At 39.5% G+C, this 12,929-nt stretch overlaps 1 protein-coding gene across 4 annotated transcripts in view; it reads left to right on the forward strand.

Annotated features, from left to right (window-relative positions):
- LOC129727220 (moesin/ezrin/radixin homolog 1) overlaps positions 1–12,929 on the forward strand; it is a 70,857-nt gene that overhangs the window by 30,471 nt on the left and 27,457 nt on the right. For all 4 annotated transcript variants that reach the window (XM_055684942.1, XM_055685450.1, XM_055685028.1 and 1 more), the window contains one exon: positions 940–1,023. In XM_055684942.1, coding sequence (XP_055540917.1) covers positions 1,012–1,023 — 12 coding nt within the window. In that variant the 5' untranslated portion in view covers positions 940–1,011. The remainder of the gene's footprint in view (positions 1–939; positions 1,024–12,929) is intronic.

Raw genomic sequence — 12,929 nt, forward strand, 5'->3', positions numbered from 1 at the left:
CCTGATATTCCATGATTTCCCTGATCGAAAAATAATTCCCTGATTTTCCAGGTTTTCGACACCCTGTGTAGAGGTATATTTTGGTAAAGTTATTTACAGTTAATTCGATTTTCGTTACTTCATTCACTTCTTCAAAGAAAAACAAACTTTCAGTTGAATTTAAAAAAAAACAAGATAGGAAAAACTCAACGGGGCGAATCGAATTGTCATCCATTTCCCATGGATTCCAAATTTCCGATTGGTTGTGTTTGTGGTTATGCCGGCTCAGCACCTGTCATTTTTTCTCGGCCGCAGCTCATCAGACTGAAAGTAAAAGTTTGTTTTCTTTCGGCTGTGTTTTCTTTTTTCATTCGCTGATTTTTGGTGTAAGGCTTTTTTATTTCGTTTTTGATTCGCTCCTCGCGTTGAGAGGCCATGGACTAGGATGTACACCTTGTAGTGTACCCAGCGGTGTCGACGATCGCGAAAGTGAATGCTTGAGTTTGGATCGTTATCACGTTCGGTGAGGAGTTCGGCCTTCGCTGTTCCATCTTTCCGTTTTGCCTTCTGCCCAAACGATGCCGCCTCGCAACGCGTGTTATTGATTTGCGGTGCCGCTGGGGGCAGCGGGGCGGGAGGGGGACGATAGCGATGATACGTGATGCAGTGTGGAATTTGTGATGTGTGTGATGTGTTTGGCCTAATAATATCGGTACTTTCGATTACGAACGGTTTAGAGTTTATGGTTAATGTATGAGTTTAAAATTATTGCGTTGGATACAAGTCGGTTTTCGCAGCTTTTTGTCAAACGAACTGCTTCCGTCTGAACGTGTCATTTGACATGATATAATCTGATATGTTTCATGACAATTAGAGCTATATTATTATGTACCACAATTAATGCTAGATTATATCTTTCCTATATGTTACTTACGCTTTTGTCTTTGCTTTTTTTTACAGAATACCAACAACGCAAACTGAGTTATTGTTATTAAATTTTTTCCGTCAAGTTAGCAAAAACACTCGTCCAAAATGCCTAAATCGGTAAGTAACACAAAAACCTAAATATCATTATATCAATGTAAAATCACAACCATTCCCAGATAAAAGTACACAAATGTTTGAAATGCAGTCTAGTTCACATCACCAACCGACTAGCCGTCAGTGTTTTTATCTTATCGGCAAATGAGAGCCCCCTAAACGGAAGGCACCTTTCCGTTTGCTTGTAGACAATCGCACGTACAATGAATAGCCAGCCATAGTGTGTAGCTATTTGCATGTATCATCATATTTAGCGAGCGTGTTCTACCTCCTTTGCCCTTTCCAGTGTATAGTACTGAGTTGAAAGCGTGTCATTTATCGTTAAGGTAATATGCGCAAATGAGTATTATCTATTCCCGGCGATTGTTTATTTTTCTCTGCCTTCATTTTAAACCGTGATTTTAACTCATTCGCTAAAGATCGACTCGTGCACGCGTGAGTTGTGGATGTTCACGCTATTGCGTCGCTGTGAAAATTAGGAAGGTTAGCCGTAATTTGTTTTTGTTCTAAAAAATGGTCGATTTTGGGTTTACCGTCCGCCGTCTCCTTGCTGGAATAATTATCACCTGTCGATTGGTTTGCTCAGATGCAACTCGATGTGATTGCTAATCTCGTCGGATCGGTGCGAGGTTTCAATATGAACTCCCTCGTAGACTAGAACCTTTTTCGATTTCGCTAGAAGGACATCCAATGAAGTAAAAATTTCCGTATTTTACACATCAGGTAGTACAGTCGGTTCAGAATAAAACATTTGCATCAATTTAACTAAATTAACATCACACATACAGGCCATTCTCTCCATCATATTCGCTAATAAGTTCAATGTACCGCGAGGAAGTATTTTATGATCGCTGCTTGTGCACGCTTTTCAACGGCTACTTTTTGAGATCGGTCCTAACTGCCTCAGGAAGTATACAGTACAGTATTTTTTTACACGATGGATACATACCGTGTAAATGAACCGCGTTATTTGGAAAAACGTCGTAGAAAAACTGTTTAAAAATCGTGTAGAAGTGTAACTGTGTGAAAAACACCCTACTCTAGTATCTTACCGTTATTTTACTTACTGTAACTGTTTTACACGAGGACGAAAAATTCGATGTGCTGTTTTTTTTTTATTTTGCATTATTTCGTAATTATATGATAATTCCGAGTTGAATTGAACGATTGATGCACATTACTATTTTCTGAATTTTGTGATACTTTTGGTTTTGTTTACCAATGTAACAATGTTTAGTGACAGTGCTTTTTTGCTTTTCGACACAATTCCGATGAGTAAAATTCACTATTTTTTACTTGACTAAACGCTGCCGTGTTCACATCATTTTAAAACTATTTTAAGTTTAAAATTTAAAATGTTTTTATTAACGCAAGAAAATCATAAAGGTACAACCTATTAAAAATTTCTGGTTTACACTACCCGCCATAAGTTTGGAATTGCTTAACTGAGTATTGCAACACCCTATTTGAATACTGCAAAAGTTTTGCACCACCTGAAATTGGCAGATTTACGTAGCCATATCTCGTGATTCCGACAACCTGAAGAGTTGCGGTCTCCAGCAAAAAAAGGTCAAGGGCCTATAATCGGCGAACACTTCGAAATTCTCTCCGCGCTAATTTGCGTATGATTCTGAACATTTAGAACTTAATTGATCCTTAGGATCCCACCGCTTAGAGAGTCGCGATCTTCAGCAAAGTTGTTCAAAACGTCAAAGGTTTTCATGTGATGCACAGCTTGTTTCGAGTTTTAGCCGCTATGCGGTGCTATATGTATATAGGTTCGAGTATTTTGAACTTTATTTATGTTGTCAATGAGCCACTCAAAAAGATCAGTACAGTTCAATGTGGAATTCAAACTTTACTAGTGCCACACAAGTTGCATGTAGTATTGAGTTTTTGAACTGAATTATCTAAACTTTATAAAAATCTGCGATCTTCGGGAAAGTTGTTTAGACTGTTAAATGCTTCTGATTCGATAGCAGTTTGGTTCGGAATTTTGTCTATTTTTGAATGTTATGAACTTAATTTATTGCGAAAATCAAAAAAGTTGCAGTGTTCAGCAACTCAACTTAATTTTCTTTTTAACGATTGATTTACAATATGTTGTTTTGAATTTTATTTATCACGGCGGATGATATAACAAAATAATATACAATATCAACAAGACGATTCAGTGATTGATCCACCCAGAATTGATATAAAGAATTTATTTGTAAAAATTTTACTAGCAACATTGACGAAGATGTAAAACTTCTATCTCTTTTATTTGAAAAGATATAAATAATGTTGTATGAAAAGTTCACTCAACTCATAATTGTCAACCTATCTTTTTTCGAAGGTATTCTTCATATTTCATATCTTCTACAAAGATATTAACCATATAGCCGTCCATATTTTTGTTAAACATTTTACTTGCTGTAGCTCAAGATAAAAAAGGTATTTAACCATTATCGGTTTTAAGAGATAATTGAACTTTAAATTACTCATTGGTGTGCAAATACACGCAGAAAATTATTGAATATTCTGAAGGCGCGTCTTTTTTACATCCAACAGAATCAAAAATCGTTTGTTTACTAGAGTTTTTTCGATTGTTTAATAAAGAAAAATTTTTTGTGTAAAATTTCGTACTTTCTCGAATAATTTCGTTAGTTGAGTAACTGTGGGTTAGAATCATTCTGCCCAATTCCCACTGAAACACACGATAAAAAACCAATATAACAAATGAGACGTAGAGAGATTGGTCAGTTAATACGGCCATCGGTTTCACAATCAAAACTGATGGTTCAAATCACGGCTGCGACGACTGGCTGGTTGAATGTGTTGTTACAATCCGGAATCGTTCTGCTCCGTTTGTTCAATTAACCCATATTAGGTTCAACCGGTCGCCGTAACAGTCGTGGCTGTGAAAAATCAACAAGAGTAATAATAGTGAAATAAATAAACAATTACACTTTGCATTCGCGTATGGGACCTATTGGAGGGATGGCATCGTTACCCCTTCGTCGTCATACGGCTATAGGCTGTGACTGCTGTGTGTAAATAAATATATGATGGTGTACCTATTGGAAGACTGAAGGTCATTCTCGTAGAGACACCCGCGCACGATCCCTAAGCAGCGATTTACGCAAAACTCCCGCGTTGCTATTTTTGGCCCCATTTAGCGGAACAGGCCATTTGGAACGAAATCAACAATTATCATATGTTGGCAATTTCCCTTCCTCTCTCCCAGGGGAGATTACTTTACCACAGCCGGATCAGTTTCCGCTGGACTGACTGACACGATGAATCAAATTTAGTACAGGGTCGTAGGCGTTTTTCCGGTTCTAGAGAAATTTGAGATTTTGTTGCGCTTAGAAAAGTATTGCTTTCATCGATATTGTGTAGTATGTGCAGGTCAACTTGAATAAGTTGAACGGAGAGAAAATATCGGTAGTCGATATTCATAGCAAACGCGCTGCAAGTTTCATGTACATTTCACTAGTCAGTCAGAGTATTATCGTCTTGCGTGCGCATTTGAGTTTACTCAATTCATGAAGCTGTCATGTCACTTTCCTTAATTGATATCTTTGCGTTAACTGTTGTACGGCGTTCCCAGAATACAATCATTGTGCTGAGAATGTTTAGTATGCAGTCATACACCGTTTTTTGTGGCTGTATGTGTAAAATCACAAATTGTTTGTCGTGAAATAGTTACTTGTTATATATCAAAATAAAATTTTCGAGCATAATCAGGTGGTAGTAATCGAGTATTTTATATGAAAAGGTCAAATTTTTCCAAAATAATGCATCAACTAAAACTGAGTCCTACTATGCGACACTTCGAGCAAGTGCGTTTTGAATGAACGTATAATCTACGACAACTCTGCTTTTGATTAGACAAGGTTTTAGTTGTTCAAAAATATAAAAAAAACGATTGATTCATTAGCAAACAGTGCCACCTTTTCAATTATCGAATTGATTACCCAACAGTTATTTATAACCAACGTTATTCATATAGAAGTGTGTGCATGAGTTTTACCACTGGAAATAACCTCACAATGATGTAATCACAGCCAAGTGACATGTTGACTCATCGGAGTATAAAAGCAACAATCAATGATTAATGTCACGGAATGCAAGTCTACCTGCGATAAGCACTTCCTTTAGGGAGGGATGGGCGCCATTTTTTCAAGTTCTATCACAATAATAGCTCCTAATAATTAATCCGAATAGATTCCTCTTAACAGTAATTTGACCCCAATCATACACTCAGCTATCGCAATCGACCTATTCGCCAAGAGATTGCATGTCCATACAACAATGTGAAACCCCTTAGGTAAAGCAGGTCACTCTCGTACCTACCTCTCTGGAGGTGGTTGATGATGGCCCGTTCTACTGCTCTCGTCATGTGACCTCACACCGGTAAATGGTGAATAAAAAAACGAGTACCTCTTAGAACTCTACTGATATTTGATGGTGAATATCGAGACGAGCTCCAGCACCAACACATCAGGCCCCTCGTCTCATGGCATGCCAGTATCGGCCGCAGAGATTCATCATTCCGCTGAACTATTGAAACTTTTGCGGTGTACAGAGTTTTCTCTACTTACCTACACCTAACATCAGAGATAAAAAACTGCTGCATACAAATGATGCAATTACCATTTATCCGCAAGTCAGCTTTTTTTTGCCTCAGACTGGATCCATCAGCTTACATCGGCATGTGTATAGAGGAACAAGCGCGAGCGTGTGTGTCTGTTCCAGCAGTTCTAGCCTGTGTGGTAGGAAAGTAAGTTGTGCTTGCCAACAGTTCAATCATCATCACGGTGGATATCGGTGTGCTCAATGCTCCGCACCTTGATTGCAGATGAGCAGCAGGTTGGCAATGGAGAAAAATACTATTATGATGCACCCGAGATTCGCAAAAAACCTGTAAATTAGTAGCGCAGATTTGGGGTGTTTTTTGTGGATTCAATTTTTATGCCAAAGTCTCTGCATTACTGTAACACACTACGTAAGCTCTAGCATTTATTGCTCATCTCGTCTGTTCGCATTTTAACATCACTCATCCCACTTCAATTATCATAAGTGCATTGAAAGGTCATATCAGTAGTCAGTTATGTAAACAGGTTTTACTGAAACGGAGTAAGCTCAGTTCTCTTTATAAGATTCATTCAGACGAATATCCTCGAGGTATCCTTCATTTTTATCAATGGCATCCTCAAGACAACGCCGTAATCAGAGCATGTCTTTCGAACGCAGTCCTCCGGGTGTCGACAATATCCGCAAATTTCATCAGTGAAATGAACCGGTCACAGACCGGTTGTAGGTCGCAGCTTGGATGGTGATCAATTTTTCGTCAAAGAACAGGATCTATTGTTTCCTCCTTCAACAAAAAAGCAATCTCTTCGAGAGAGTCACTCGTATCTTTTTCAGTCGTTCCATAATGGTTTGGTATTTCATTCTAGTATTGGAAATGCGGAAGTCTTCTACGATGATGATTTTACAGAAATGTTGATTCTTTAAAAAGTTTTCTGATGGAACGTACCAGGTTGCGAGAAATCTGCGCGGAGAAAGTTCCACTTCCAGGTTCCGCTGCTTAGAACCAACCTGTAGAGACATTTCGATTCAATAAACTGTGGCCAAATGACATCGACCAATCCGGAAAACCTCCTTCGGCGTTTTCTGGATAAGCGACAAACTTTTAATCCCTTCTTTGACATACATTTTCACAAATTTGTAATGAAATAATTTAGATTTTCTAATGCAGAACCTAAAAGTAAACGTAACTGAATACATTGTCAACCGAAGTACAGTCAGGTTTTACGCGGGGGATACGTAACTCGTAAAAAAAACCGCGTTAATTCGAAAATCCGCGTAAAAAAACCGCGCTAATTCAAAAATCCGCGTAAAAAAACCGCGTTAATTCAAAAATCCGCGTAAAAAACACCTTTTTTTTAGATCCGCGTAAAGTAGACCAGCAAGAAGGGCTTTAGAAAAAAACCCGAGACACTCTAGAACCAGTATTTAATTGTCCTCTTTGACAGTCATTCCGGATCTTTCGGTGAGCGGAGAGTATTTTTTGGACTAAGTCTTTTACTTGATAAACACTTAAACGTTTCTGGTTCCAAACCCACATTAATTCGGAAATTCGTGAAAATTTCTTTGAATTAGCGCGGTATCGCGTAAAAAAAAACCGCGTTAGTTCAAAAATCCGCGTAAAAAAACGCGTTTATTCAAAAATCGTAAAAAAACCGCGTAAAAAAACCTGACTGTTAGTCATTTGTTACATCCATTAGCCCAAAATTGAAGTTTGAAAATTTTCGCATTTTTTCCGCCGCACCCTGTATGAAGGATTCATATGGATAAATGCAACTTATGATCCGAAAATACTTTAAAATTCAATCGACCTTTTTTCATTTAAATGAATTTGCACAATTATTACACAGCTCATTCTTTGACAGCGGATTTAGTTATGATCAGCGAAGGAAAAAAATCACCTCTAGCGATTAATGAATAGACATAAAACAAGCCTAAGATGCGTTGAAATCGTCGTCAGTATGCGAAAAACAAAGCATCGGTGCTGGTGCACTCTCTTTGCTTTCCTCTTTACGATATATTTCTATTCATTAGTGTACACCATATCACGTGGTTCTCAATGTGCACAACTCGGTATATGAAGCTATTCGTCTCTGTTACACAGAGGGATCAGAACTTGTTATATCCTTATTCATTTGACTCACGAATATGATTTTTTGTCAGAAAAGAAAGAAAGTGACAGTGTATGCCCTCCTACTCTCGCTTAAACTAAACCGCTGCCGTAGTAGTCCCTTCCCCCACACATTCCCTCTCACCGCACCCAGCCTCTGCTGCTGTTCAGGCGACATGATATTCTCCTGTTGCTATCCTTTCTTCCCCTAACTACCGGCCTATGGAGAGACAAACGCAACGATCGAATCGCTTCTCAGAGCTGATGTAGTCTAGTCATGTGTTTGTTTTCTCCCAGAAACCTATGCACCATATCATCATTTCATTATGGGTTGAGAGGATTCAAGTTTAGTCGCGGCCTGTACACTTCGTGAAGTGCACAAGTGATGAATAAACGACGATTGCATCATATTCGTTTCGTTTCCATCACTGGTCATGATAACTTCTGAATTATTCATCCAATCTTTTTGCTGGCCGAGGGAATTTTGTAGTATTGACCAAATATTTCAATGAATTTATGCTACAGGTCGGACTCGATTATCCGGATTTTTGAAAAATATTTCGCTCCGGATAACCGAATTCTCCGGATGACCGAGTCGATTAGTCATTTATTTATTTTTATTTCTTCTCATCAAGAACAGTCAACAGCTTGTTTATAAATACGTAATAAATATAAGTATGAATTTTCTAGGGACTGCATATCGATGATTGTCAAAGGAATTTAATCACAATGAGATCATAATGAGATGTTGGTAAATAGCTGGGCAGTGCGTACCATTCTATCCCTACCTCCCCGTGGTACCAGTCGGGATACGAGTAACCAACCAAGACCATGGTATCCTACCTGTGATGAGACCTCGGTCATTTGCTGGTAGGGAAGGGGGAAAGCCCAACCTCCCAGAGCGTTTGTTTCCTAGGTTAGCGGCGGCTCACAACAGCGTTTGATCCGGTGCGGGCGGCTGAATTAAGAAACGTGTTGTCTCGAAAGCTATAACCAAAATGGCAGCCCCATTGAGAGACTTGGTAGATAGCGTGGCTCTAGTAAGGCAACCTACCTAAACAATAACACTCGGTACCTGGAACTGGGCGCTGTTTGAGCAGTTAGAACCTTGCAAGTTTAGCATCGTGGCTTTGCAGGAGATCTGTCGCAGAGGTGAGAGGGTGTGGAGAGTTCGTGGCAGCAAGGCCTATTTCTATCAGAGCGGTGAACCAACCAACGAGTTAGGAACGGGTTCTTGTGTGCTGGGCAGAATGCAGGATCGCATGATCAACTAAAAGGCGATCAACGAGAGTATTCGTTTACTGAAAATAAAAGGGTGTTTTTTCACTACAGCATCATCAACCTGCACTGCCCGCACGAAGGTAGACCTGACGACGAGAACGAATCGTTATACGCGCAGTTGAAGGCATCATACGAATGCTGCTCACCACGGGACATGAAGATCGTTGTCGGGGATATGAAGAGTAGGCTGTCCCAAAAAAAATCGATGTTGAAAAAGTCAAGGTGCCCAGCCTTAAATTGAAAGATAATGTTATTTATAGCATTTTTGTAGAACATTTCGACTTTCTAAAAAATCGTTTTCAGGTTGCCCAAACGTGATTTATGAAAAAATGACTTTTCCAAGCTACAAAACCACTCTTTTGCACTTATTCAAATCTGTTCGATTCCTAAATTTTTCCAAATATTTTTTTATTTTTGTTGGGTTGTTTTTAAATATGTTGCATGGTTTGGTTCAGCATCGCATTCAATTATTTGACTCACAGAGCCCATTGAACATCACAAAAAAGTGAATTTTTCTCATAATTTTTAGATAAAACCCTTTAAAACACAAATAAAAATTTTTTTTAATCAAGAACTGAAATTTTTACTGGAAAGCGGGATTCAGGACGAAAATTTAGATGAAAAAAGATCTTTGATATCTTATCGGGGGACTGAGATATTGGCGTTTTTACATGTGATGGAAAACTGTGTATTTTGTCAAAAATGTCACTAAAGCTCAATATCTCCATGGCACAGTGTTTTATTCTGCCGTTTGTGCGTATAATTTCCTAAATAGTGATTCAAATATTGAATATAGTCATAAGGTATGTTCGGAGAAGTTTCAGGATATTCAAAAATGCATCTTTTAATGTAGAAAGATGGGTGATCAATCCAATAATGAATGAGATAAAAAATTTACTTTTTAATCAAAATAAGATAGACGCAAGGTGTTTTCGGCAAAGTTTTAGGTTATCTTAAAACAAGATACTTTACCGAATACATGTTTCTATCTCGTACATAATACGAGCAACATTGAGTTTTCTGTTAAAAGGGACTAAAATCACAATTTTCGTTCTAATTTTTTTCGCAGATTTTTCCGAATTATTAAACCTTCTACTAAGTTATCAGCCATCTAAAAATGTATTTGTTTTCTGAACATTGTTATTTTTTATCTCCTAAAATAAAACAGTTATTTAACATATTTGTTAAAATGCAAGTTTTCCATCACATATAAATATGCCAATGTCTCAGCCTCCCGATAAGATATCAAGGATCTTTTTTCATGTAAATTTTCGTCATAAATCCCGCTTTGCAGTAAAAATTTCAGTTGTTGATCAAACAAATTTTTTATTTGTGTTTTGAAGGGATTTATCTAAAAATTATAGGAAAAATTAATTTTTTCGTGATGTTTTATGGGCTCTGGGAGTCAAATAACTGAATGTTATGCTGAACTGAACCATGCAAAATATTCAAAAACAACCTCACAAAAATGTGGAAAAATTTGAGAATCGAACCGAATTTAAAAAAGTGCAAAAGAGTGGGCTTGTATCTTTAAAAAGTCATTTTTTCATAACTCACGTTTGGGTAACCTGAAAACAACTTTTTAGAAAGTCGAAATGTTCTACAAAAATGCTATAAATAACATTATCTTTCAATTTAGGGTTGAGCACCTTGACTTTTTCAACATCGATTTTTCGGGACACCCTAATTAACAGCCAGGTTGGTAGGAAAGTGATGTATAGACCAATGATAGAGCCTCACAGCTACTACACACGACACTAACGACTACAATGCATCAACTTCGCAGCTTCTCGAGGCCTGGTGATCAAGAACACCTTTTTTCCACGCAAGGATATCCACAAAGCTACCTGGCGAACACCTGACCACTGAACAACAAATCAAATCAGCGGATATAGACTCACAGCACAACCTAGTAGAACATGAGCGCTCAAAACTATCTACGGTATTCCACACACGACAAAACTGTCTTTCTCGGCAAAGCATCCAGGAGTTGAACAACCCGCAGGCGGCCGAGAATTACGCGCGCTTACCTGACGAGGCTCTAGCTTCCACAGAGGAACCATGTGCTTCGACACTCGACGATGGATGTGGCAATGCCGCAACGTCGAACGGACAAAATGACTGGTTTGAGTGCGAATGCCTGCAAGTGATGGAGAGGAAAACCTAACTTGTAAAAGCTATCTAAGCATCACCACAATTAAAATTGAGAGAACGCGGCCGAAAATCGACGAGCTCGAAATGAGTTGACCATGATTCTGAAGACAAAGATTGTGATGATCTGGAACAACTGTTTCGGGCTAATGACACGTGCAAGTTTTACGAGAAGGTAAACCATTCCCGTAAGGGCTATACACGCCTAGTCCAGATATGTGTAGAGACGAGGAGGGAAATTTGGTCACAAGCGAATGGAAGGTGGTTGACAGGTGAAGTAGTATTTTAGTGAGCACCTCAACAGCGAAGCAACGGAAGGAGGCGGAAGGGAGAGTAACCGTGGAATGCCTACAAACGATAACATTGTCTCAGTTCCGATATCCTGGAGATCAAACGAGGAATGGGATCACTAAAAAGAACAATTAAGCCACAGTTAAGGACAAACTACCGGTAAAGCACTTTACCTTGTAAATTTCAGGATTTGGGAGGAAGACAGACTACCGAAGGAATGGATGGGAGGATTTGTGTGCCCCATCTATAATCGATCGGGCTTAACGTTGATCGACGCGGCCTGCAAAGTCCTCTCCCAGATTCTGTCCCCTATCTGTCTCCTCTAGCAAACAGATTCGCAGGGCAGTTCCAAGCGGGGTTCACGCAAGCGCGCTACTACGGATCAAATATTCACTCTGGCAGATCCTTCAGAAATAGATTGCAAGGCAGCGTATGATACAATCAACCGAGATCAGCTATGGCAAATAATGCACGACTACTGTTTTCCGGGTAAACTGACACGAGTTATCAAAGCTACCTTCGATCGAGTGATGTGCTGCGTATCGGGGACATTCTTGAATCCCTCCAAAACGCGCATAGGGTTAAGACAAGGAGATGGTCAACTCCTAGGCTTCGCAGACTTCGATGTTATTACGAGAAAGTGTGCGACGAGGGAGGTAATCTACGCCAGACTAAAAGTGGAGACTAGAATTGTTGGACTAGAAATGAATGCGTCGAAAACTTAACATATGAAAGGAAGAAGCTCGAGAGAAAACAACACGCGCCCCCTTAGGACGGTGATCATGGACGACGATGAACTCGAAGTGGTAGATAAGTTCGTATACTTGGAATCTCTGGTAACCGCCGACAATAACACAAGTAAGCAGGTTCAATGGCGTATTCAAGCTGGAAATCGGGCTACTTAGGCCTTCGCAGGACGCTTCGATCCAGGAGCATACGGTGCCACACGAAACTGACGATGTACAAAACCTTAATTAGACCAGTAGTTTTGTATGAACGTGAAACTGTGATGCTACTCACGAGGACATACTAAGCGCAATGGCCGTTTTTGAACGCCAGTGCTGCGGGCAATATTTGATAGAGTACAAACCGAAAGCGGAGAGTGGCGCAGGCGTCTGAATCTTCCTTCCCTTCCTTCCTTTCTTCCCATTGTTCACCTGACTTAGGCTGGGAGGCTGCGATGGGCCGGACAAGCCGCGAGTGTGGTAAAATTGGTTCTCTTTAAGGATCCCGTCGGCATCAGAAACAGAGAGGCTCAACATACTAGGTGGCTTGACCAAGTTAAACAGGATCTGCAAGTGGAAATTGACGACGAGTAGCCCAGAACCGAGAAGAGCGGATGAAAATTCTGGATACAGCACGAGTCACCACGGCTATAGGCTCACCTAAATCGTGTCACCTCTCTTTAGTCTCGTGAGTTAACTGGAAACTCAATGAAGTTTTCCCGTAAACAAACGTAGAAACGATGGTCCCGGCGAGTTAGTAGTTTTTGATGTTT

This window comes from Wyeomyia smithii, chromosome 1 (genome assembly GCF_029784165.1).
Source record: "Wyeomyia smithii strain HCP4-BCI-WySm-NY-G18 chromosome 1, ASM2978416v1, whole genome shotgun sequence".
In the NCBI taxonomy this organism is placed as follows: domain Eukaryota; kingdom Metazoa; phylum Arthropoda; class Insecta; order Diptera; family Culicidae; genus Wyeomyia; species Wyeomyia smithii.